The 25405-nt window shown below is 42.6% G+C and overlaps 1 protein-coding gene across 4 annotated transcripts in view; it reads right to left on the bottom strand.

Annotated features, from left to right (window-relative positions):
• Window positions 1–788: 788 nt before the first annotated feature.
• PTBP3 (polypyrimidine tract binding protein 3) overlaps window positions 789–25405 on the bottom strand; it is a 389014-nt gene continuing 364397 nt past the window's right edge. For all 4 annotated transcript variants that reach the window (XM_029614330.1, XM_029614322.1, XM_029614348.1 and 1 more), the window contains 3 exons: window positions 19375–19591; window positions 11283–11360; window positions 789–7385 (listed from right to left, as the gene is read on the bottom strand). In XM_029614330.1, the coding sequence (XP_029470190.1) occupies window positions 7253–7385; window positions 11283–11360; window positions 19375–19591 (428 nt within the window). In that variant the 3' untranslated portion in view covers window positions 789–7252. The remainder of the gene's footprint in view (window positions 7386–11282; window positions 11361–19374; window positions 19592–25405) is intronic.

The raw sequence follows: 25405 nt of genomic DNA, 5'->3' as shown, positions 1-25405 counted from the left end.
GCATGCCTGTCTCCACATCATAGAATAATATGCGGAGAATGAGTATAGAAGTATAATATTTATAAGTGTAATGATAAAAATGCTGCATTGTATTAGCTGTATCTTAATGTTCACTTGTCTGTATTTAAGAACAGTGCTTACCTGCAATTTGGTTACTCCTGTGGCACAAATTGGTTCCAAGTTAAATGACTCATTTAATGTAGTTGACATACTATGTAAACATTCACTGAAACATTTGCTCTCAACCTCTTAAATATGAAGAGAAATGTAAGCTTAGGTGGTCATAATAGGCTACAGGAGAAAAATAAAATAAAAATAAAACTGAAACTAAGACATCATTAGATTCACAATTAAGACAAGAGAAACCCCGAAAGCAACAGACAAGAACGCAGGAAAATTTAAGAGAGTATAGATGTAATGACATTTATTAAAAGGCATGCTACAACAACTAGAGTTGTTAGGAAAAGAGCAAGTATAGATACTCAAGTAATAATCAGCAAATACACAAACTTAAAAGAAATGGAATATAGTGTACAGAAGCCTGAATTAACCATGCACTACGCAGTTAGAAAATATGTTTCTTTAATATTTCATCTTCTTTTGCACTTTAACATGTCATCTCAACACACGGAATCCTCCCCCCCCCCCCAAACACACACAATGCCACAAATTGCTTTACAAATGAAAGCTGGTACTGTTGCTTATCAAAATATACAAGACAATTGATGTTTTTATATAAAAACCAATTTATACTCAACTTGTTCCCAAAAACCTATTTTTTGTTTTGCTTTTTTTTTTTTGCCAGGTAAAAAAAAATGTTGTTACAAATATTTACAGCATATCCTTGTGTAAGATGAACACTTACAAACTGAAAAAAAAGGGAATTTTATGAACAGACTATGAAAAATAAAAGAGTGCGCCAGTGGACCTCTAACCATGTATTCTCCCCCCTTTGAATACAGTACTGAAAAATACTTTAATAACTTTTCTATTTCCTCCCACACCACTTTCATCACATTAAAATCCCAGTTTTCACAGAGTGGTCCATTCACCGGTAAGAAATGCACAGAAAAAGGTCACTTTGCACAAGGGCTTTCAAAAAGGAACACAACACACAGTTTAAACAAGAATGTCTCAGTAAAACCACAACAGACAGTCTTTGGTCAGAGCAATGAGGTGACATTCTCATAAAAGAATGTGCTTTGTCATCCTTTGTGACTTGTGCTCCTGTGGGCATAGGATCTATTTTGAAGGATTTAAATAACCGTGGAAGAAAAAAAATGGCCTCAATTCTACAAAATTCCTGAGCCGGCCATATGGCTGAATATCTTGCGTTATTTGGTCTGTGGCCTTTTGTGCCATGCTGCAATAAAAGATATTCAGGACAGCTGGAAGGATATTCAGTTCTGTCCTGGGGAGATTCTCTGCTAGTAATATTCGCATACTTCTTGATTCTGCAGAATGAAGGCCAACTGGATTAAAATGGAATGACAGGATACATGTCATCTCGATATTTGCTAATATCACCAACACTGCAGAAACCCAAAAATTATAACCCAAGAACTAGAAAATAAATATGGCTACTGTGGATTTCAATATTAACTGCTTATTAGAGACCGCTGGTCTCATCTTTTGGGTCAGTTGCCTGATTTCATAAGTCGGTGTGTATAGCAACGACAATACATGGACAATTCTTGGATTTCTATGTTCTACAGTCGATTGAATATTGCAATGGTAAAGGCAAAGAGATAACCGTAATCCCATTTCAAACAAGCATAATTCACTATAAGTATGAACAGTCAAATGGGACAACATAACCTGGAAAAAAAATGGTACACATTTATAAAACAAGAATATTCATTCTATGTAAGACTAAAACAGGAATAAAGTTACAGTTAAGACTACCGAAGGCACAAACTTTGGTCCCATTTTGGTCATTTTTTCATCTTTAAAACCCTGAAATAAACGGTTTGGAAATTATCAGGTTATTTTTTTTATACTTAGCTGGGAATTGTGAAAAATGTTTAGTAGACTAAGATAAGGGAAAAATAGATTGAGAACAGTTTTGTACATGACAAATACAGGTCTTTGAAAAAAAGATAATAAAAATGTGAATACCAGAGCTGACTTTTTGTTGGTGTTTTGTCTCAGCGCAACAGCAGAACATTTTAAATCCGACAGTTCACTTTTGTTGAAAAAAGACCAAAACACAGTTAAAGGCAAAGGAAAGAAATTGCTTAAAGTGCAGTTCCAGTCTGTAACACAATCTTTAAAATAGCAGTACAATCAGAAGCTATCCTGGAGGAGGATACAGTGTATGCAGATTTTCATTCTTTCCTTTCTGTACTTAAAACAGGTTTTCCAAAGGAAACTCATTTTCACCTGGATATCATCTCCCCTAATTCTAGCTTACATTATTTTTGAATCAGGAAATCATCAGCTCCCCAAATCTTCAAATTAAAAAAAAATGTCTAATGATAGCATGAAACTACCACATTGTCAGCACTTTAAAATGAAGTCCACCACTTTTTCACAGTGCAGGTACTGATGAAGGCGGCTTCCTTGCAATTGATTCAGAATTAAACTCGGTCCAGACCACATCGAAAGGTGCCACTTGTCCATGCAATTCATGGTTTACCACCATGAACACCATAATTATAGCCCTAATTTGATGGCGGTACTTTTTTCCATAACATGGGACACCTAATATGAACTAGATAAGGATCACAAAGTCATTTCACATAGGGAAATAGAAGCATCTCCTTTGTTTTAACACTAATTCCACAATCCATTGGCCAAGGATCACTTTATGCTGAAGTTCTAGCACATGGGAAAGGCAAAACACAGCCAATGCCATACTAGGGGGATCAGTCTAAAATGAGAACAAAGCAACTGTAACCTGAAAAATTATGGAAGATTTCAAGAAACCTTTTAAATGCACAGCAGTTTTCAAAGAGACTTGATACATTCTTGCAGCTTTCATTTCAAATCATAGTCCTCCACCAGTGGCAGATAACACCCATAAAATGAACACAAAACATAACAGGGATAATTCACACTACAGAACAACAGAAAATGTTAAATACATTTGAGCTATAGCATCATGTAAGACAAAACCAAAACATAAATTAGCAATTTAAGCAGCCTACATTTTTTCATTTTCATCAAACCATCTAAAAAAATCTATGCCAACACAGAATTGTATAACTCTAGAAAGATAAACAGTGTACTCTAGACAGAAGAGACTAAGCTAATGTTGATATTATGCTATTTGCTTTCCTTCCTGACATTCTAACAATACAGCACTGCTTTTGCTCTAGAACTCAAAAGGACTAATTTAAGCTTCCAAAATGCCCAAAAACTTTATAGCTGAAAATGCCAAGAGTAGTCTGTATGCATTTGGTAAGCAAACCAGTTTCTCTTTCAAATTCAACTTCATTAAATTCATATCAAACACCAAAACCAACTACCCCCCCCCCCCCCGATCTCAAGGATATTACAAGAAAGCTAGGGAGAGAATGTAAAAGGAGGAGACTGTATGCCTTTACGTCCTGCTCTTGTGAATATAGGTTTGTATACTTTGAATTGAGAATGCCAATAGCCATACTGGTTCAGGAAAAAACTGGATTCTTTGCAGGTTATGATACCTTCTATTTGACCTACATAGCGTACACAAGCTTTTGAGACCATTTAGGTTCCATCTTTAGACACACAAAGAGGGTATCTATGTGGTCTTGAAAATTCATGCTGTGTTGGAGTATACTATTTCTAAGGTCTAAGAAAATACTTTTGCTAACATTTATAATAACGGTGTGAACTTTCAAAAAGGCAATATTTCTTTCAGTAGGATTTCATTTTATACTGTCCTTCAGTAACAGGAGACTTGAGAAGGCAAAACTTCCAAGAAATGGAAGTACTACTAACTTCAAGCATGAAAATTCTTATACCATTATTTTAAGTTTTAAGGCATAAACAAAAAGATTATATTTGAAAGCAATTACATGGTGACAGAAGGGTGGTCATCAGTTGCTACCTGCCGCAAACTTCCAAAAATCATTACAGATGTCACAGTGATTAGAGCAGGAAGTGGTGGCAATATATGAATGTCTGGCACAGGGAGAAAGCATCAAGACATTGTTTTGTTACATAAATCAATACAGAAAAGTGGAAAATATGAAATTGAACGACAAGGTTTACCTGCTCAGAAAAGAACTACAGAGCTGAAATAGATTATAATATTGGGCAAGATTATTTTGTCAGTGATGCCAAATGCCATGTTATCATTAAGTTAGTCTTGTTCCAGTTTATCAACTCAACTCAGTGCAGTCTGGTGCCCTCTGTCTTGCAGGATGCATCAAGATGGGTGTTAGGAAGATACATATCTTTGACTCAATGTCAAGATATTTTCTGGTATTCTACATTTTTGTGTACCTAAAAATAAAATTTCCAAGAAAATCAGGACTGAGTCAATCTCAAGACAACATGGACTTTGACTGGCAACAATGACCTCAAATTGAGCCCATTACCAACAAATACTCCAGGGAAGAGGAGAAGATCTGCCTGAAATACAACATTTTTAAGAGACGAAAACAGATAAAATGGAAGAAATACCAATACAGAAAAAGATCAAGATGCTATACAAGGTATGCAAAATAGAGAACATTTTTGTGGTACTCCCCCTCAACATCCTGCTCTGTGATAGCTGGCTCTTATGAATTAAGAGCTATGAAACTAAAAACCACAACTAAAATTATGGAAAGAACACACAGATTTGATTAAATAAAATCAAGAACCTAAATTACAAAGACCCTGCACTGAAAGATTTTACATATTTTTTTTATAACAATATAATTTTAAGTTAAATAACTATTGCAATTGTAAAAATATTCTTTGGGGAGAGGGGTGGGAGCTGAATACTCTGTTTTCAGGGGCTAATGAAAACAGTTGCAACCAATAAAATGAAAGTCTACATTCAAGAGAACTGTAGATTACTTACTATGCTGTCATGCTTGACCAAACAAGAGCAGACATTCATTGCTGAACAAATGTAAGGAAATTTAGTGGCATCTTTTTTTTTTTTTTAATCTATACACTCAACACTTAAAAAAACAAAAAAAAACCCCATGCTACGAAACCTGAGATATTCCAAATAGGGCAACCATTTACAGGTCAGAGGAGTTTCTAGGAGCTATTTTCTTTTGTTTTTTTAGTTCTCCCACGTCTAGAAACAGTGTCAGCCGACTGTTACCAAATCGAAATTGAAGAGGCCCACATGTCATAGATAAACTATCTACATTACCATGAAATAATGTTCCAGGTCATATCTCCAAACATTCTTCCCAAAGCATTCTCTGCAAGACAAGCAGCACTAGAACGTCCTGAGAGACATTTACAAACCAAGGACTGGGCAAACATTCCACGATAACACGGAGTTGGTTTGGTATCACTACCCACAATGTGGACATGGAGTTATTACAACTTCCCCTATTCTCTGCACCAAAGCACCAAACAAAGCTGAAATCAGATATTACTTATTGGAAACATTTTAAAAATTACAAAAAAAACCATTTACAATCTAAAAGACCAAAATAGGGGGAAAATACCATTACCAAGCCCACAATAGTCACCAAGATATCTTAGAATGCTAACCTACAGTTTCATTATAAATACATAAGGCACATAATAAGAACTTAATACATACTAATTCAGATTTAAGTATTATTTAGAGATTATAGTGGTACAAAAACCCCATTAGGTTTAACACGATACCAAAAATAACTTTTTAAAAATCTGTCAAAACCATATGATAGACCTGAATTGTTTCCTTAAGACTGTAAACTTCTTTATTGGAAAAATAATATATTTAAATTTGAATTTTTCCCTTTCAACTTTGTTTTCCAAAATCACAATGTTACACAACAATTTTTCTTTATTGAAGGGTGGCGTGGGGGAAAAAATGGCATTCTGCAATCCTTATAAACATGATTATTAATTTCAACTCATCATTATTTTCACAATCACATAGGATGATTAACCTTACTTCACAGGGATAGTAATTTTCATCTCAACAAAATAAACTCTCATAAAGATGGTATGATTTGGCCTCTCAAAATTCCTGTTTTAGAGTCATCAACCAATCCTAAGACATATCTGCACATTCTGGGTCAGAGTCTTGCATTTGTCGGTAACAAGTGGAGGACTGCAAGCCCCACCCAGAAGTCAGAGTTACTAGAAAAATCAACCACTAGTTTAAACTGTCCTTTGATGGTGCTGAGTTAAGTTAGCAGGTCAGAAATACCTTTTTATTGGATATGTTAGAAGGGTGTTTTTTTTTCTGGCTTCCACAAAACAAAAATGGTTAAAATTCTGGAAAGATGTAGTTGTAACAAACAGTAAAAACAAAAGGCCTTCTTACTCACCATGTACAAGGTTAGCAGTTACTTAGAAAAGGCAATTACTTTGAGCATCTTTCCCAGTATTTTTATGTTCACTAGCAGCAGCAGCAAAGCATTATAGAAGACAGGACCTGTTTGACAGGCCCTAATAAAATCTGTAAATCTTTAATACAACCGGTGGTGTCTACTGGACAGTGTTGATAATTTGCTCTTTCATGGAGTTCTCTAAAATTTTATTTCATATTCAGTTCATTGTTTTACGCTGGGTAAGACTCATATTTAATTTTAAAAACCTCTACATGGTATCAGTAATGGCAGGGTATAGTACACAACTACATAAGCATATACAAGTAAATCTGTCATATGCATAGTTCCTGCACCTCATTTCCTTTTAAGATAGTGGTGCTTGGCTCTACATCTCAAATTTGACACCACATCTGCAGATGTGTTTTAAAATCAGATAGAATGGAAAGCGCTCATGGATTTCTAAGACTGTCATAAGGATCTTGAGGGAAAAATGTTGTGTAAGGTTGATCTTGAACAGAAAGTTAAGACGTCTTGTTTAGAAAACAAAAAACAAAATAAAAATCCAGCATTGGGAATTTGATTGCCAAAACATTATTCTGTTAAGGTGAATTATACAAAAGAAACTGTGGATGGTTCTAAAAACCTTTGACCACAAACTGGTTCATGTCCCTTCATTGCTTATTGTGAAACCATTTAAACTCAGGGTGAGTGTTCCTTGTATTTTTTTTTTTTTTTTGAAGAGGCAGAGTTGGTCTTTGTTGCTTCAGTCTCTGTCTGAAGATTTTACTGAAACCGTGGTCCAGTCTTAAAAGGAAAGCTCAAGGAAAAAGTCAGATTGTAGATTTTGAGAAGGAAACTCTGAGATGGTGGTTTTCTCCCAGCTCAGTGTTATGGAGTTCTATTAGAGCCAGGATTGCTTCTTCCACAGAGCTCAGCTGAATCAGAGCCATTTTACGATCTTTCCTAAAGTTCAAGGAAATAAAAATGCAATTATTTCTATAGGTCCTTCAAACACACCATACAAAGGCATTTTAGTGATGTTCAAGGTATTAATCCTACATCCATGCTGTACATTTCAAAAACTGTTGCTCATATCAAGAGTTTCTGTTCATGTACATAACTCATATGTGAAGCATGTTTCTGAAATTCAATTCATATACATTGTGTGTCCCCCGAGTCTTAGTTTGCAGTCAGCAATGTGGAGACAGAGATAATGGGAATGTGACTATTTAAAAAGTTTTTATATACTGCATATACATACACGAAGTAGATCTAGGCAGTTTACAAATGAGAAAGTAACATACATAATGATTATAAAGGAATAAAACAAGAATAAAACATTGAATAAAACACTAGGTTCAATCTCTGGTTAAAACAAGAAGGTGGTACCTTGAGTTGTTTGACCAGGGTTATGGACTGGGAAAGGCTTGTGAGAATAGATAGGTTTTAATTGCTTTTTGGAAAATTTTACATCTACTGTACCCCTTGAAAAAGCCAACGACATTCATACATTTGACACAAACTGTAGTAAGAGAATAGATGAGGGTAGAAAAGGATTAATCAGCCTACCCAATCTGCCTGGCATTTCCTTCTATGCATTGCTCTAGTTATGGATATATACCAGCTGTCAGATGGACCCTAGTTTTTCCCCCAGACAATCATATGATTAAAAAACTGCTGAATTTTAAGTTTAAAATGTCAAACTCTTATTCATCTTTCCTGTATCACTTTTTTCATTTCTGATGTCCTGTGTGTCCTCTATGCCAGTGGTTCTCAACAGGTGTGTCAGGACACACTAGTGTGTCGCAAAGTCCTGGGAGGTGTGTCGCAGAGCCAGGAGAAAACTGATCTTTCCTCATCAGTGTGGGCAGGATTTGGCTGACTTCTCTTTTACTGGGTATGACAGGAAACTGCTCTTGCTTCCTTCTCTTCCTGGCCAGTGTGAGGTTGTTCCCTCCTCCTTCACCCAGATCAGAGCACATTATCACCAATTCCTGTTCATATGGGCCCAGCAGGACACAAACTTTATCTTCCTCTGCCTGGCAGTGAGGCTGCTGATGCTATCTTCACCTCATGGGACCTGGATGTGAAAGCAGAAGCCTAATGGAGAAAGATGTTCTGTGGATCTGCTGCTGCTGCCTCATCTTTCTCTCCTCAATGCTTCTGCTGATAACGAGGGAGACAGACTCTGGATTGGACTGAAGTCTTTTCTGCTGGCTGGGAGCCAGGAGGAGGGGGAAATGTACTGTGCAGGAAGGCATGAGAAGATAGGAATTCAAGAGTATGTTGGGTGGGAGAAAGGAGGTTGGGGTTGCTGGATAGGGAAAGGTGGAGGAGGGAGGTGTTGGGGGCTGCTGGGCACGGAAGAGAGATGAAGTGTTGAGATGGAGGTATGGGACTGAGGAGTTGGGGGATAGGGGAGCAGGAAGTAGGGATGCTGAGCAGGAAGAAGTAGGAATGGAAAGGTGCTCAGAGTTATTCTGGGTAGGGAAGGGGAGAGGGAAGGGCAGAAAGAGCTGAACAGGGGAGAGAGGGAACACGGGGAAAAGGATATGGGGTGGGGGTTGTCGGGAATGTTGGACAGGGATATGAGCATGTGAAGGGACGACTGAGTAGTTGGGAGAAGTGAGGGGTGATGGGAGTATGGAGGGGAGTGACTGGGTACAAGGGCCATACTATGTCAGTTTTGAGAATATGAATTTCTTCTGTCGTTGATCTTTGCTTAGTGTAGGAGGAAATATATTTCTGTTTCTAGTCTCCAGTTTTGCACTGCATGAAGAAGGTGATCTTGGCGTTTCCATTCCAGGTTTTGTTTCCACATTTATAATTTGTGGTCTTTTATTCTATATTCGGTGAAGGCAGGTCTGTCTGTGTTCTGTGAGTATGTGACTGAGATGAGCTACTTTACCAGAGGTTTGTATCAGCCTTATTTGTTGTATTTTCTCAATATGATAATCGCACTGGGGGTGAACTGCTGGCTTTTCATGGGTAGGGCTATTGCTGTTTCATTTCTTGGAGTTAGTGCTGTTGAGGTGTTTCAATCCCCGGCCGCATGAGACAGCGACCTGGTCCCCTTCACCTGCATGGGCAGGCGGCACATTCCTGCTTCCCACCTCACCGCCTCCCCGCTACTGTCATGACCACCACAGCAGCAGCCTGCTCACACAGCGCCTTCATATGCTGCCGTTGCCGAGCTCTGTGCCCGGCTCCCTAGGCACGCGCACCTGCAGTGAATTTAAAGGGCCAGAAGCGGGAAAGTACCCTGCTCTACTACCATTTTGCCTCAGCAACGGGTCCTGCTCATTCTTGAGTGCGAGTTGTCTGCTTTCTTGATCCCTGCCTTGATGTCAGTGTTCCTGCCTTGCCTCCTGTTCCCAGCATTCCTATTCCTTGTCTCCAATCCCTGCCTTGCTCCTCGTCCCTACAGATTGATCTTCTGGTTCTGACCCTGCTTCGCCTCCGCCTGCCTTAACTCTTGCCTGGTATCTCGACTCTGCTTGCTCTCCACCTGCCCTGACCTGCCTGGCCTTTCAACTCCGCTTGTTCACTGCCTGCCTGACCTCTGGCCTGTCCCTGTTTCCACTCGTTCACTGCCTGCCTCGACCCTTGGCCCATCCGACACTGCCTCAGCTTTGTCTTCTGGTTCCATGCCTTGATACACCCGCGCTTACGTCCTGCTAGCCCCGGTACCCAAGGGCTCAACCTGCGGGGTACGAGGGCTGGTATAGGTGAAGGTCCAGTTGGGTCTTTTTCTCTTTTACACCTCCTGATGATGAGGACCAACAAGGGCCCTCTCCTGGTGGTAGCAACAACCGAGTTTGATCTCAAGGGTCTCCTTTCCAACACAGGTATGGCAGGTTTGATAGACATGTACAGAGTGGGGTTTGTTTGTATTATTTTATAATGCACTTGGTAGTAGAGGGAGTTTGTGATTTTGTTAAGATGACACCAGAATCAGAATATCTTTCTTGTATGGTGAATTGTACAGGGAAATGTCAGTTCTGCTCTGCACTCTGTTAGGAAGCGAGGGACTCCTGTGGATGCAGAGCATATGCTTAAATTTAGTTCCATGATGGTCATGTGTTCAGTGTGTCATGCATGTGAGCATCATCTCTCAGGCGTGTCCTAATAGAAAAAAAGGTTGAGAATCACTGCTCTACGCCAATGCTGTACAATGGCAGCGGCACAGAGAGGCACCCAACTGATGGTAGAGATGCAGCAACGTGCAGATGGTGGTAGAGGGAAATTTTCAGCAAGTATCTTTACAAAGGCACTGTCATTTATAAAGCATACGAAAACAGGTCCAGTGATTCATTAGCAATATGCATGCTCCATGTGCTTGTATATTGGCTGCAGTGAGCATATACAAATTTAGAATGCCCATTGTGCTATTTTGTAATTTGTGAGCCACTAATTCACAAAGGATTTTCAAAAAAGATCTAGACATGAATCAGTACACATTTGTGGAACAGGCTGCCAGCTGTTTGTTGCCATGTTCTACCTTGCCTAGAGCACACTGTGGTAGGCAGGTTAAACATAAATTAGTTTATATTTAATGGAACTTTCTACTTGCTGTTAGGGCATTCCCTGAAAGTCTGAAGTCTGGCAATTTCATAGTATTAAGAGAAAGTAAAATATGCAAAAATACTTAGTGGAACATTTTTGCCTAGTTTCTCATGATTTTCCAGTTACTTTCAATTACATTTAGAACTGAAAGTGTGATAATATTCTGAACTAGATCAAAGCTCTAAAATGTGTTTTAATTTTATTAGATAGTACTGTATAATATACATAATGAGAAACAATATAAAGACATGTCCTAGGTAGAAGTGGGTAGGTGGTGATAGCTGGAAAACTTACTGAAAGAATTTGAAGGCTTTCACTGTAGATCCAGTATTTCCAAAAAGTACCTTCAAGTCATCATCAGTAACCGATGGCCTACAGGGAAAGAACACCACATTAACATAGTCCAACTGTCTTACTGCTTTAAAGTGTAAACAAGTGCTTTATTAGAAGTTGAAAACACCAAATACAGCACTTTCACACACTTAAGCTAGTGAATTTCAGTCTACCCAAGTGTAAAAATAAAAGCGTTAATACTTAGAATAAAAAAAATACAAACTATTCACAAATACAAAGGAATGCAGCAAGAGTAAACAGAAACAAAAACACCCCTAATGGGGCTATGCAGTAAAGTTTAACTTGCACCTTAAGGCCCTTTTGCATGTGTTAAAATTAGAAAGCAATGAAGCAAGGCCTTCATGTGTACGTTAAGACAGAGTCCAGCTAAAATCAACACTTGCTCATGTGTAAATAGAGCATATGCAAATGAAGCTTTACTGAGCCCATGAACTAGAATGGTATTTATACTTCTATTTCTCGAGGGCCCAGTAAAAGTAATGGTGAAATTACTTACCTGATAATTTCATTTTCCTTAGTGTAGACAGATGAACTCAGGACCAGTGGGTTATGTGCTCCTCTGCTTGCAGATGGGAGACTGAGTCAGATTTCAAAGCTGACGTCACCCCAGATATACCACCCCTCAGTGACCTCCGCTCCTCAGTATCCTCCTTGAAAAGCCATTGTGGATATATATCTTTCCATAAACTTGGTTAAACTGATTCCAAAAACTGGAAACAGCCAGTGTACTCAACTAAGTTAATGCCGACACCAGACTAACTGTGGGTGTCTTGAACAAAGGGTAGGCAATGGCTTACCCGTATTTGTTTAGTCTCAAGGTTCGCTTTCCGAGATCCTCCTTCTCTGGGGCAGCCGTGGGCGGGATGCTGAGTCCATCTGTCTACACTAAGGAAAACGAAATTATCAAGTAAGTAATTTATCCATTTCCTAGCGTGTAGCCAGATGGACTCAGGACCAGTGGGATGTACAAAAGCTACTCCCGGACAGGGCTGGAGGATGCCCGTGGCCCACTTAGTAATGCCCTTGTGAAGGCTGCGTCTTCTTGGGCCTGAACATCCAGGTGGTAGAACCTGGAGAAGGTGTGTAGGAAGGACCATGTCGCCACCCGACAGATCTTGGCAGGCGATAGCAGCTTGGTTTCTGCCCAAGATACTGCTTGGGCCCTAGTAGAATGAGCCTTAACCTGCAGTGGTAAAGGCTTCCCTGCCTCTATGTAGGCTGCCTTGATTACTTCCTTGATCCAGCGGGCTATGGTTGCTCGCGAGGCCGCTTCTCCTTGTTTCTTCCTGCTGTGAAGAACGAACAAGTTATCTGTTTTGCGCACCTGTTCCGATCTTTCCAGGTATCGCACCAGGAGTCTGCAGACATTTAGATGGCGAAGAAGGCATGAATCTTCAGAGTCCTTATGTTCATCCGGAGATGGTAGGGAGATGGCTTGGCTCAGATGAAACTCAGAAACCACTTTCGGTAGGAAGGAGGGGACTGTGCACAGCTGTATGGTTCCAGGAGTGAACCTAAGAAACGGTTCCCGACAGGATAGTGCCTGTAGTTCAGAGATACGACGAGCTGAACATATTGCCACCAGGAATACCGTATTCAATGTTAAGAGGTGAAGTGACAGACCGCACGTTGGTCTGAAGGAAGCCCCCGCTAGGAAGTCTAATACCAGATTGAGGTTCCATAGGGGCATTGGCCACTTTTGCGGTGGCCGAAGTTGCTTAACCCCTTTTAGGAAATGGGTCAAATCCAGATGAGCTGATAGATACTGTTCACTTCGGCTCTGAAGCAGGAGAGGGCGGCTACTTGGACCTTGAGTGAGTTGAGTAACAACCCCTTCTTCATACAGTCTTGTAGAAACTCCAGAATCATGGGTATATTGGCCGTCCGCAGGAGTCTCTCGCAGTCCATGCACCAGGCTTCGAATATTCTCCAGATCCATATGTATGCCAGGGGTGTTGAGAACTTGCGAGCGCGGAGCAGGGTGTCAATCACGGGCTTCAAGTTACCGTGCTTCTTCAGGTGAGTCCTCTCAAGGGCCAGATCTTAAGAGAGAATCGAGATGGATCTTCGTGAAGAACTGGGCCCTGCTGGAGAAGGTCCCTGTGTGGAGGTAGGCACAGAGGGCTCCCCGCAAGGAGTCTTTGCATGTTTGCGTAACTTGGGCGTCTTGGCCAATCCGGGGCTACTAGTAGGGCTAGTCCCCTGTGGTGTTCTATCTTGCGGATAACCTTGCCCAGTAGTGACCATGGGGGGAAGACTTCCTCTGGCCAGGTCTGGACGAGGGCGTTTATCCCTTGGGAGTGTGGCTCTCATCTGCGGCTGAAGAACCTGAGGACTTGGGTACTGAGATAGGTGGCCAGTAGATCCATGGCTGGTAGGCCCCAGCGATTCACTATCAGTTGGAAGGCTGTGGTCGACAGCATCCATTCCCACGGGTCCAGGCTCTCTCTGAGTAAATCTGCTGAGACGACGTCTTTTCCTGTGATGTGGGAGGCCGAGATCCCTTATAGGTTTCTCTGCCCATGTCATGAGAGGATCTATCTCCAGAGATACCTGCTGGCTCCTGGTTCCTCCCTGGCGGTTGATGTAGGCCACCATTATGGCGTTGTCAGACATTACTCGAATCGCTTTGCCCTGGAGTCTGTGGCTGAATCGCAGGCACGCTAGTCTGATTGCTTGAGCTTCCAGGTGGTTTATGTTCCATCCCGCCTCTTCCTTGCTCCATTGTCCCTGGGCTGTCAGTTCCTGACAGTGGGCTCCCCACCCTCGCAGGCTCGCATCCGTGGTGAGCAAGATCCGGGTCAATGGGGACAGGTTTACTCCTCTGCTTAGGTGGTCTTCCTGTAGCCACCACTGAAGCTGAGAACGTACCTCTGCTGGTAGATGGAGGCGAACAGTGGGTTCCAGCGTGACAGTAAGGAGCGCTGGAGCGGTCGCGGGTGGGCTCTTGCCCATAGAACAACCTCCAGGGTTGATGCCATGAGGCCGAGGACTTGAAGATAGTCCCATACCTTTGGGGCGTGCATTGGTCATCAATTGTCGTAATTGTTCCATCAGCTTCCTTCTCATTGGGGAAGGGAGGAAGACTGTTCTGTTAGGTATCGAATCAGGCCCCCAGGAATTCTAGACTGAGAGGGCTGCAGACTGTTCTTGCCCGTGTTCACGACCCAACCAAGCTCCTGCAGTAGGTTCTTGACTCTGCTGGTTACTTGCCAGCTCTCTTTCAAAGACTTTGCCCTGATCAGCCATTCGTCCAGGTAAGGGTGCATCAAGATCCCTTCCTTCCTCAGTGTTGCCGCCACGACCATCATTTTGGAGAATGTTCTGGGGGTGGTTGCTAGGCCGAAGGGTAGCGCTCGGAACTGGTGATGTTGACCCAGTATCGCAAAGTGTAGAAAACGCTGGTGATCTTGATAGACTGGAATGTGAAGGTAGGCTTCGGAGAGGTCCAGGGAGGTCAGGAACTCTCCTGGTTGAACTGCCATTATTACGGAGTGAAGAGTCTCCATGCGGAAGTGTATCTGCAGATGACGGTTGACGTTCTTGAGATCCAAGATGGTTCGGAATGATTCTTCCTTCTTGGGAATGATAAAATAGATGGAATAGCACCCCATATTTTGTTGGGGTGAGGGAAGCGGAATTATTGCCTTCAGACTGAGTAGTCTTGTCAGAGTGGCTTCCACTGCCAGTCTCTTGGTATGGGAGTGGCAGGGTGACGACAAATTTGTCCCGAGGGATGCTGCAGAACTCCAGAGAGTAACCTCGAATGATGTTTAGTACCCATTTGTCCGGCATGACCTTGACTCATCTTTGGTAGAAGAGGAAAAGTTGACCCCCTATCTCCTCTTCCCGTGGATGGGTCAGCCCATTCTTATTGAGGAGCACAGCTGGAGCCTACCCCTGGGCCTGTTCCTCTCTTGGTCTGTCAGTTCTGAAAGGGCTGGGACCTTCCAGAGGGACGAGGTGCCTGGAACTGTGAGTTCCTGTAGGGTCTAAAGCATTGCGAGCCTTTGCCCCTGGTTCTTCTGGGGGAGGGGTGCTGGGATCTTTTACCCCTGCCTTCCCGGTAGCCGAGGCACTGGAGATTCACCCCACTTGCTGGCTAACTTCTCCAATTCGCTTCCGAATAAGAGATCCCTTAAAGGGCATTCTTGTGAGATTCACTTCAGAGGTCGAGTCAGCAGACCAATTCCGCAGCCATAACTGTCTTCTGGCAGCCACTACTGAGGCTACTCCGCTGGCTGAGGTACGCACCAGGTCTGAGCTTGCGTCCGTCAGGAAGGCTGCTGCAGGTTCCGTCTCACTAGTTTACGTTCCGGAGTTATTTGCCTCTCTCGAGAGGAGCAACCAGGAGCATGCCACCAGTGCGCAGCAGGAAGCAATCTGCAGTGTCATTGCTATTGCGAAGGCCTGCTTAAGAATGGATTCCAATCGTCTATCCTGAGAGTCCTTCAATGCAGCCCCTACCTCAAAGAGAATGCTTGTTCGTTTTGAGACAGCACAGACCATGGCGTCCACTTTCGGAAAGCGCAGGCGTTCCTTGGCCGCTGGTTCCAGAGGGTATAAGGCTTCCAAGGCCCGACCCTCCTTTAAAGCTGGCCTCCGGGGCATCCCACTCCAGGTCAATCATTTCCTGGATGGCTTCCATCATTGGGAAGTAGCACGAGGCTTTATGAAGGGACACCAAGATGGGGGGTTCTTCTTTGGTTCCGCCATAGGGTCTGTGCCTGGAATACCCAGAGTCTTAGAGTGTGGGAAACAAGGGCTGGTAATTCATCCTTGTGGAAGTAGCGAAGCATGGTTCGGTATGGTTCCAGACCTGGAGGGATTTCTCCTTCTTCCAGGGAGCCACCATCATCATCTGAGGTGACCGGGTCCCTGTCAGGGAGACAGTTAGGTGAGGCATGTCTCAGGGCACTCGAGTAAGGCTGGGAGGATTTTGTGCTTCTAGCAGGGGTTGAGCCTGGGTCGCAGATGGGGTTAACTGTGCCTGAACAAAGGCTTGCAGCCCAAGGAAATATTCTAACCAGGAGAAGGTCCCCGAGTCCATGTTAATCCCAGGGGGAGTCTTGAGTAGGGGCCCCTGAGGTGCTCTCCTGTGGAGAAGCCATCTTAGAGTTGCATAGGTCCAGGGAGCTATCATATGTAGCAGCTCCGGACCCGTCCTCGGACAGTGAAGGACCAGGCTTTGGTTCCCCCTGGGCTTCTTCGCAATGCTGACACAGGCAGGACTCCAGTTCAGGCTGTGCGGCTCTTATGTGGCAGGCTGTGCAAAGAGAGTGCTTTCTGGCCTTCTTGGACGCCGGTGCCATTGCCTCTACGTCTAGGCGCACAGGTAATGAGCTTCAATGCGTGCGTGTTTTTGTGTGCGGCTGTAATTATGTGCACGGAGTGTGCTCAGTTGTGCGCGTGGTTATGCGCACTTCTGTATGGGACGCGCACAAGTTAGGTGCATCGGCCGTCCTGCTTGCCCCGCACATAAAGGGAAGATGGCGCAGATGCCCCCTGCGCGCAAGATGGTGCCCCCCACCCGGAGATCTCCATGTGTGTGGACTCTTGCACCCGATTGGGACCTAGCCCAACCAAGGCTGCTCAACCCGTTTCTTCGGTGCTCCCTTTTAACCTCGCCATAAGAAATTGGCAATCCAAGCTCTGGAGACCGGAGACCTGAAATTTAAATTTTTCTTCTTACCTGGTCTCGGCGCTTACCGATCATGTGCTGGTCTCCAGCTGCGGAGGGAGAGAGTTTTACCTTCACTGCCGCGCTCTGTTATGGACCCGCTGCCTTTCAGCCACTCTGGGGGCTAAGTCCATGCTGGGAACAGACTACCAGACCAAGGCACACCTCTGAAGGATATCAGGGATCACCTCAGGAATTCTCAACTGGGTGAGGGACCCTTAGGTATCACCGCAGGAGACCGGGGCTCGATCTTCTTTAAGGTAATTTTGTCGTCTTGGTGTAATTTTCCTAAGACCGTGCTAGTGTGTGGGATAGTGTCCGCATCTGCTAGGAGATGGAGAGATACTGCGGAGCTGAGGTCACTGCAGGGGTATATCTAGGGTGACGTCAGCTTTGAAATCTGACTCCGTCTCCCAATCTGCTAGCAGAGGAGCACATAACCCACTGGTCCTGAGTCCATCTGGCTACATGCTAGGAAATAAATGTAATAACCGCCGTGGAAAATGAAAGGACTGGTTAACATGGAATATTTCCACTCTCCAAATCTGGTTGGATCAAAGGTGTTCCTTTCCCGAACTATTATTCCTTCACCACAGTAGGGGGAGGGAACAGGGGAAACCAGGTTTGCTGTCATATGCTTAAAGATGGGGTTGGGGGAGTATTTCTTGGAGGAATTAAGAAATACATTCTTCCCTGTTGGAAAGTCTTAGAAACTAATTTTTCAGCTACTCAGAATAGCAGGTGCATTAAGAAGTCTGAATTGGTGAACCCACCGCAAATTCACGGGCCTGTGGCTGTGAAAAAACCATTAAGTACGCAATAAAAATATATATTTATTAAGTTTATTTAGTAGAATGGGCACTTTAAACAGTTCTGTAAATAAACCAATAATACATTACATATTCTGGTTAGGTCATATAAATCAAACAGCAAAAATGAGAGGGAAAAGGATCACAATCCAATAATAAAGTCTACAGAACAATTTTTTGAAAGCAAATGACAATATCATAAGAATCGCTCATAAATTTTAATCTGCAGCCTCTCGCCACGCAATGGGCCGCAAGCTGTGTTCAGCCTTGAGAGCGATATGTAAGATTCAATCATTTATTGTCATTATGCTAGATATTTCCAATTTTTATATACCTCAAAAATTATTTTAATAAACAAATTATTTAAACTACCAAAAAAGGTTTTTAAAAAATGTTCATGGAAAACAGTAAAATTTCCACATTTAAACTACCCAAAAAGAGTTGGAAAAAGAGAATACTTAGCCCAATTGATGAAATATGTGAAATTAGCCTAAGAAAGCTTATAGAACACAATTCAAAACTTTCCCGACATGATTCATGTTTCGACTGATGTCACAATCTTCCTCAGGGGATTTATCATATAATTTCCTTTAAAGGCCAATATTCTTCAACCCCGGATGACAAGACAGTCTCTTTCAACACATTCAAAATATGGCGCCACCGCGTCTCGGTGGCGCCATATTTTGAATGTGTTGAAAGAGTGTGTCCCCCGAGACACGGTGGCGCCATATTTTGAATGTGTTGAAAGAGACGGTCTTGTCGTCCGGGGTTGAAGAATATTGGCCTTTAAAGGAAATTATATGATAAATCCCCTGAGGAAGATTGTGACATCAGTCGAAACATGAATCATGTCGGGAAAGTTTTGAATTGTGTTCTATAAGCTTTCTTTGGCTAATTTCACATATTTCATCAATTGGGCTAAGTATTCTCTTTTTCCAACTCTTTTTGGGTAGTTTAAATGTGGGAATTTTACTGTTTTCCATGAACATTTTTTAAAAACCTTTTTTGGTAGTTTAAATAATTTGTTTATTAAAATAATTTTTGAGGTATATAAAAATTGGAAATATCATCTAGCATAATGACAATAAATGATTGAATCTTACATATCGCTCTCAAGGCTGAACACAGCTTGCGGCCCATTGCGTGGCGAGAGGCTGCAGATTAAAATTTATGAGCGATTCTTATGATATTGTCATTTGCTTTCAAAAAATTGTTCTGTAGACTTTATAATTGGATTGTGATCCTTTTCCCTCTCGTTTTTGCTGTTTGATTAATTGGAGAGGTGTTCTGCTTCTTGATTTTTTGATTACTAGGTCATATAAATTACATCTGATTTCCAAGTACAATAATTACGTTTGAAATTGCTGTTTCCAACTACTTTAGTTGGAGTTTAGTTCATGGTAATTTTGCAATGGCATGAACCGCCACAGAAATCCAGTTTCTCTACTCATGGTTCTACTTGTGAACGAAGTGATCTTAAAGCCATTAATAAACTACTACATACTCTCTACACATTATCTAAGAAGTCTGTTTGGGTACGTACGGAATGTTGGACAGATGGAGAGTTGCAGATGGAGGGAAGATGTTCTGGAAGTTTTTTGAGCCTGGCTTTTTAAAACGATGCAGAGGACTGTTGCTATAATCCTTAGTCAGACCTTGGTCCTCATGACCCTCACGAGGAAGTTGAACAGTCTGATGCTTGGATAAAGCAACCCGGAGTACTCTTCCATGAAGTCTCTGCCCATTCAGATGGCTCATCGCTAGACAAGAAGATGGAAAGATGGAAATCAAGGCAAGTAACTGAACTAATCAAAAATAAGATTAACATGGCATTGGCTTTATGCTATTGATCTAGACCTGCAATGCATTCCAAAAGAACTGCCAAATTAATCCTATTTGTTGTTAAAAACTTAGATTCACTATAATATATATTTATATAACTATACGCACTAGGGATGTGCACACAATTTATTTTCCTGAGAATTTTTGTTCATTTTTTTCAAAGGGGGGGTGTGCGGGGTAGTGGTATTTTTTTGTATTTAGGAAACACGGTGTACTATTTCCCCAAAACTAAAAATTCACTTTTTAAAAATTTTCAGCATGTTTGCTGCAAAAAATAAGCTTATCTAATTTTACACACTTGTTTCAAAATAATGCAGAACCCTAATGTGTACCAACTTAGAAAAAGACATAATTGCCCATCCAGTCTACCCAGCAAGTCTTTTTTTTTCCCCTAAAGGTAATATCTCACGCTTTGCAGGTTTCCCACCCCGTGTCTTCTGAAAAGGGTAATAACTGACGTTCCATGCAGATTACACTTCGTGCCTTCTGTTAAAGGTAGTATATTCATTTTACTACTTTTCTTTCAAAACAATTAAAAAAAAATTAACCTACACCAAAACATTTTATTTCCATGAGCTTTAAGTAGTAAATTCAGTAGCTCAATCAACTTTAGGCTGGTAAACCAATACAGAAGAGTAGGATTAAGAAAAGGTGTTCAAATCATGTGGATAGCGAGATTTCAGTACTTTAAGGATAAAGTTACAGACTATTATTCAATTATAGATATATACACTGTTGTGCTCATAAGTTTACATACCTCTGGCAGAATTTGTAAGATGTGTAGCTTTTTCAGAAAATATGAGTGATCAGATAAAACACGTCTTAATTTTAATGTATTTCAAATTAAACTATTATGCATCACAGAATATTTATTTATTTTATTTATTTTTAATTTTTATATACCGGAATTCCTGTATACAATACAAATCAATCCGGTTTACATTAAACAATAAGTTACCCTTGTTGGGACGGTCCAACCTGGGCTTGTTACAAGGAACATTGAAAAGTAACCATAATAAACATTTAACATTAAACAGAACGAGTGTTCAACTTTTTACAAAGAAGTATAGTAGCGACAACCGGGCTACCAAACATTATACAAGAATACAATTATATATTATATTATTTGTGTTTGTTAAGATCAAATTGCGAATAAGAAGGTGTAAAATTAAGTGACTGTGGTGTTAGTGGTACGCTGCAATGAAAAGATCTGAAAGTCAGGAGGAGGTGCTTAGTTACACTCTGGTGATTGGAAAGCCTGCCTGTTATATAATAGCACAATAGAATAGCACAATCATTAAACAAATAAAGGAAATAAAATTGTCTTGTTCAAAAGTTTGCATACCCTTGAATGTTTGGGCTAATATACACAGGCTGAGATGGCAATGAAGGGTAGGTATCCACAACTGTGTCTTGATTGCAAGTGTGTGTATAAATAGTCAATGAGGGCTGTACCGATTTTGGTGGTTACTGAAGCACACGGAAAACAAAAACTGTCAAAGGATCTGCGAGTACTAGTTCAATTTTATAAATCAGGTAAAGGATATAAAGAGATATCCAAAGATCTGAAAACTCCAATCAACACTGTTCAAACTCTGATCAAGAAGTGCAAAATTATGGGTTTTGTTAATACCAAGCCACGGTCAGGTAGACCAAGAAAGATTTCAGATAACTGCCAGGAATATTTGCTGAGCTGCAATGAAAAATCCATAAGCAACTTCTAGTGAAATACAGGCTTTTCTGAAACAAAGCATGCACAATAAGATGATACTTGAACAAAAATGGGCTGCATGGTAGAGTTGCCAGAAAAAAGCCATTGCTGTACTAACGCCACAAAACAGCCCACTTACTATACTCCAAACAGTACCTAGAGGGGCCTCAAAAGTTCTGGAAGAAAAAAATCTGGAGGGATGAGTCCAAAACTGAACTTTATGGTCACAACCATAAAATGTTTGGAGAGAAGTCAAAGCCTTTAAAAAGGAACATACCATCCCTACTTCGAAGCATGGAGGTGAATCTCTGCTGTTTTCTGGGTATGCTTAGCTACAGTAGTACAGGGAATTTAGTTAAAACTAATGGCAAGATGAATGCAGCATCTTATCAGAAAATATTGGAGGAGAATTTGCATTCTTCAGCCAGGAAGTGCCCATGCACTTGGACATTTCAACATGACTGATTCGAAACATAAGGCCAAGTTGACCCTTCAGTGGCTGCAGCAGAAAAAAGTGAAGGTCCTGGAGTGGCCATCAGTGTCTTCTGAGCCACTTTGGGGAGAACTCAAACATGAGCTCATGCTAGACAACCAAAGAACTTACAGGATCTGGAGAAAGCAGAGATGCTTACCTGTAACAGATGTTCTCCTAGGACAGCAGGGTGTTAGTCCTTGTACATGGGTGACCATCATCAGATGGAGCCCAGCACAGAAAACATATCAAAGTTTCTGGAACTTTGTGCATACGGAGCATGCCCTATACCACGTGGGGGTCCCTTTTCAGTCTTGTAACATAGAACTCCGATAAAAATTAACACAAAAAATAAGAGAAACCTAACTCTGCAGGGTGGTGGGTGGGTTTCGTGAAGACTAACATCCTGCTGTCCCGGAGAACACTTGATACAAGTAAGCAACTCTGCTTTCTCCTAGGGCAAACAGGATGGTAGTCCTCACACATACGTGAATCCCTAGTTACAGGCTGCTCCTCAAAACAAAAAGGGACCAACAAGCACAAGCCAACAGGCACAATCACCACAGTGCTGATTGTAACAGACAGCCTAAACCCAAACAATGGGCCCTAGGCGGGGAGAGTTGGATTGTACGCCTAAACCCAAACAATGGGCCCTAGGCGGGGAGAGTTGGATTGTACGCCTAAACCCAAACAGTGGGCCCTAGGCGGGGAGAGTTGGATTGTACGCCTAAACCCAAACAATGGGCCCTAGGTGGGTAGAGTTGGATTGTATGCCTCAGAGATTCTGAAGGACAGAGTGGCCAAACCAATTGTCATGTCAGCCATCCCTATCCATACAGCAGTGATGCGAATGTGTGGAGGGAACTCCCTGTCGTGGGCTTGCAGATCTCCTTCACGGGAACTGCTCTCAGGTAGGCCACAGATGTTGCCATGGCTCTGACAGAATGAGCCTTGACATGACCCCCAAAATGCAGACCCACTTGGGTATAACAGAAGGAGATGCAGTCTGCTAGCTAACTGGATAGTGTCTGTTTGGCAACAGCAACTCCCAACCTATTCCTGTCAAAAGAAAAAAAAAGGTTGGATGGACTGTCCATGGGCTTCTGTCTACTCCAGATAGAAGACTAAGGCTCTCTTGCAATCAAAACTGTGCAGTACTCGTTCGCCTTGGTGCGAATGAGGCCTGGGATAGAATGTTGGTAGGACGATTGACTGGTTAAGATGGAAATCCACCTTAGGCAGGAACCGATCCGATATGGTTATTTACTATGAAGGTCGGTATATAAACTGATAAATAAATAAATAAATAAATAAACAAACAAACTTAGGGTGCATATGCAAGACTATTCTGTCATGATAAAATTTGGTATAAGGTGGATAAGTCACTAAGGCCTGGAGCTTGCTGACCCTGCGCACTGAAGTGCCCATCACCACCAAAATATCAGGACAGGTACTTCAGATCACAGGAGCACAGCAGCTCAAAGGGAGCTTTCATTAGCTGAGCTAGCACCATATCAAGGTCCCAACACACAGCGGGAGGCCTTAGGGAAGGCTTTAATTGAAGCAGGTCCCACATGAAACATACAACTATTGGCTGTACAGAGATGGGCATACCATCTATACCTTAGTGATATGCACCAATTTGACTGAGATGGACCCTAACAGAATTGGTCTTCAAGCCATTCTCTGATAGGTGTAAAAAGGTAGTTAAGCAGTTTTTGTGTGGGGCAGGAGAATGGATCTAGGGCCTTCTGCTCACTTCACACAGAAAATCTCCTCTACTTCAGACCGCAGGAGTTTCTAGTGGAAGGCTTTCTGGAAGCCACCAGGACTAGACACATCCTCAGAGAGATTGAGCAGCTGCAGAATTAACCTCTCAACATGCAAGCTGCGAGTGACAGGCCCTGGAGGTTGGGTTGCCACAGCTTGCCCTGATCTTGCGTGATGAGATCTATGGAAACCTGCAGACTGATCAGTCTCTGGATGGACAACTCCCAAAGGAGTGGAAACCAGATCTGTCTCAGCCAATGAGGGGCTATGAGGAGCTTAGTCTCTCGGTCCTCGCGAAGTTTCATGAAAATCTTTGTCACCAGAGGAATCGGAGGATACGCAGAGGACCCATGCCTCAATGACTGGCAAAGGCATCAGAGGCTGGTTTGCCATTGACCTGTACAGGGAGCAGAACGGAGTCACCTTCCTGTTGCAGGGGGACACAAACAAGTCCACATCCGGGTTTTCCTCAGAGGCAGAAGATCCAGTTCTCTAGACCAGGGTGTAGCGACCACTCATGGGGTCTGAAGGCATGACAGTCTGTCGGTTGTAATGTTCTCTGTTCCAGCCAGATACATGGCCCTTAGTGCCATCCTGTGGGACAGGACCAAGGACCATATTCTGGACCACTTCTTGACATACCACATTGCAACTTGGTTGTCTGTTTGGATCAGGACAATTTTGTTGGACAGCTGATCTCTGAAAGCCAACGTCGTGTACTTGATTGCCTGGAGCTCCAGGAAGTTGATCTGACACCGTGCTTCCTGGGCAGACCATAGGCCCTGGGTGCAGAGCGCCTCTACATGAGCTCCCCACCCCAAGGTGGACGCATCCATAATTAGGACAATTTGGGTGGAGGGAATTTGGAAATATATTCTCCGTTCCAAATTCAAGAGAACCTGCCACCAGGACAAAGAGTCCCCGAGACATAGTGACTCGAATGCGAGCCTGGAGGCTCTGCATGGCCTGGCACCACTGCGACCTCAGGGTCCATTGGGCTCTGCGCATGTGTAAGAATGCTAAGGGAGTAGCATGGACTGTTGCAACCATATGGCCCAATGGCCTCAACATGTGTCGAGCTGAAACCTGCTGGCTCTTGTTGAATTGCTGCCGCTATGGATGCCAAGGTGACCGCCCTTGATCGCGGCAGGAAGGCTCTTGCCTGAGCCTGGTCTAGCAGGGCTCCTATGAAGTCCAATTGAGGTGACAGGCTGAGATGAGACTTTGGGTAGTTGATGATGAACCCCAGTGACTCCAACACCCGGATGGTCAGGCGCAAGGATCAATCGGCCCCTGTCTGAGAGGTGCTCTTGACCAGCCAATCATCTAAGGGAAAACATATACTCCCAGCCTGCAGAGTGTGCCCTCACCATGGCCAGGCATTTTGTAAAGACATGTGGGGCCAACACTATTCTAATTGTCAACGCACTGTACTGGAAGTACTGTTTTCCCACATCAAATCTGAGATACTTCCTGTGACCTGGGAAGATCTTGATGTGTAGGCGTCATTTAAAATTGAGGGAGTATAGACAGTCCCCTTTTTGCAGGAGGGGAATCAGGGTGCCCAGGGAAACCATCTTGAACTTTTCTTTTATGAGAAAATTATTCAAGGCTCTCAGATCTAGGATGGGACCGAGTCCCCCTGTTCTCTTTGGAATCAGGAAGTACATGGAGTAGAATCTCTGCCCTCTCTGCCTTGGGACATGTTTGACTGCTCTGGCTATTAAGAGGGTGGAGAGCTCCCTTAACAGTACCTCCTGATGCACTACTGGACCCCAA

The sequence above is a fragment of the Rhinatrema bivittatum genome, chromosome 1, assembly GCF_901001135.1.
Source record: "Rhinatrema bivittatum chromosome 1, aRhiBiv1.1, whole genome shotgun sequence".
NCBI lineage: Eukaryota > Metazoa > Chordata > Amphibia > Gymnophiona > Rhinatrematidae > Rhinatrema > Rhinatrema bivittatum.
The sequence above is the reverse complement of the archived record's forward strand: the minus strand, read 5'-3'. Positions and strand labels throughout refer to the sequence as shown.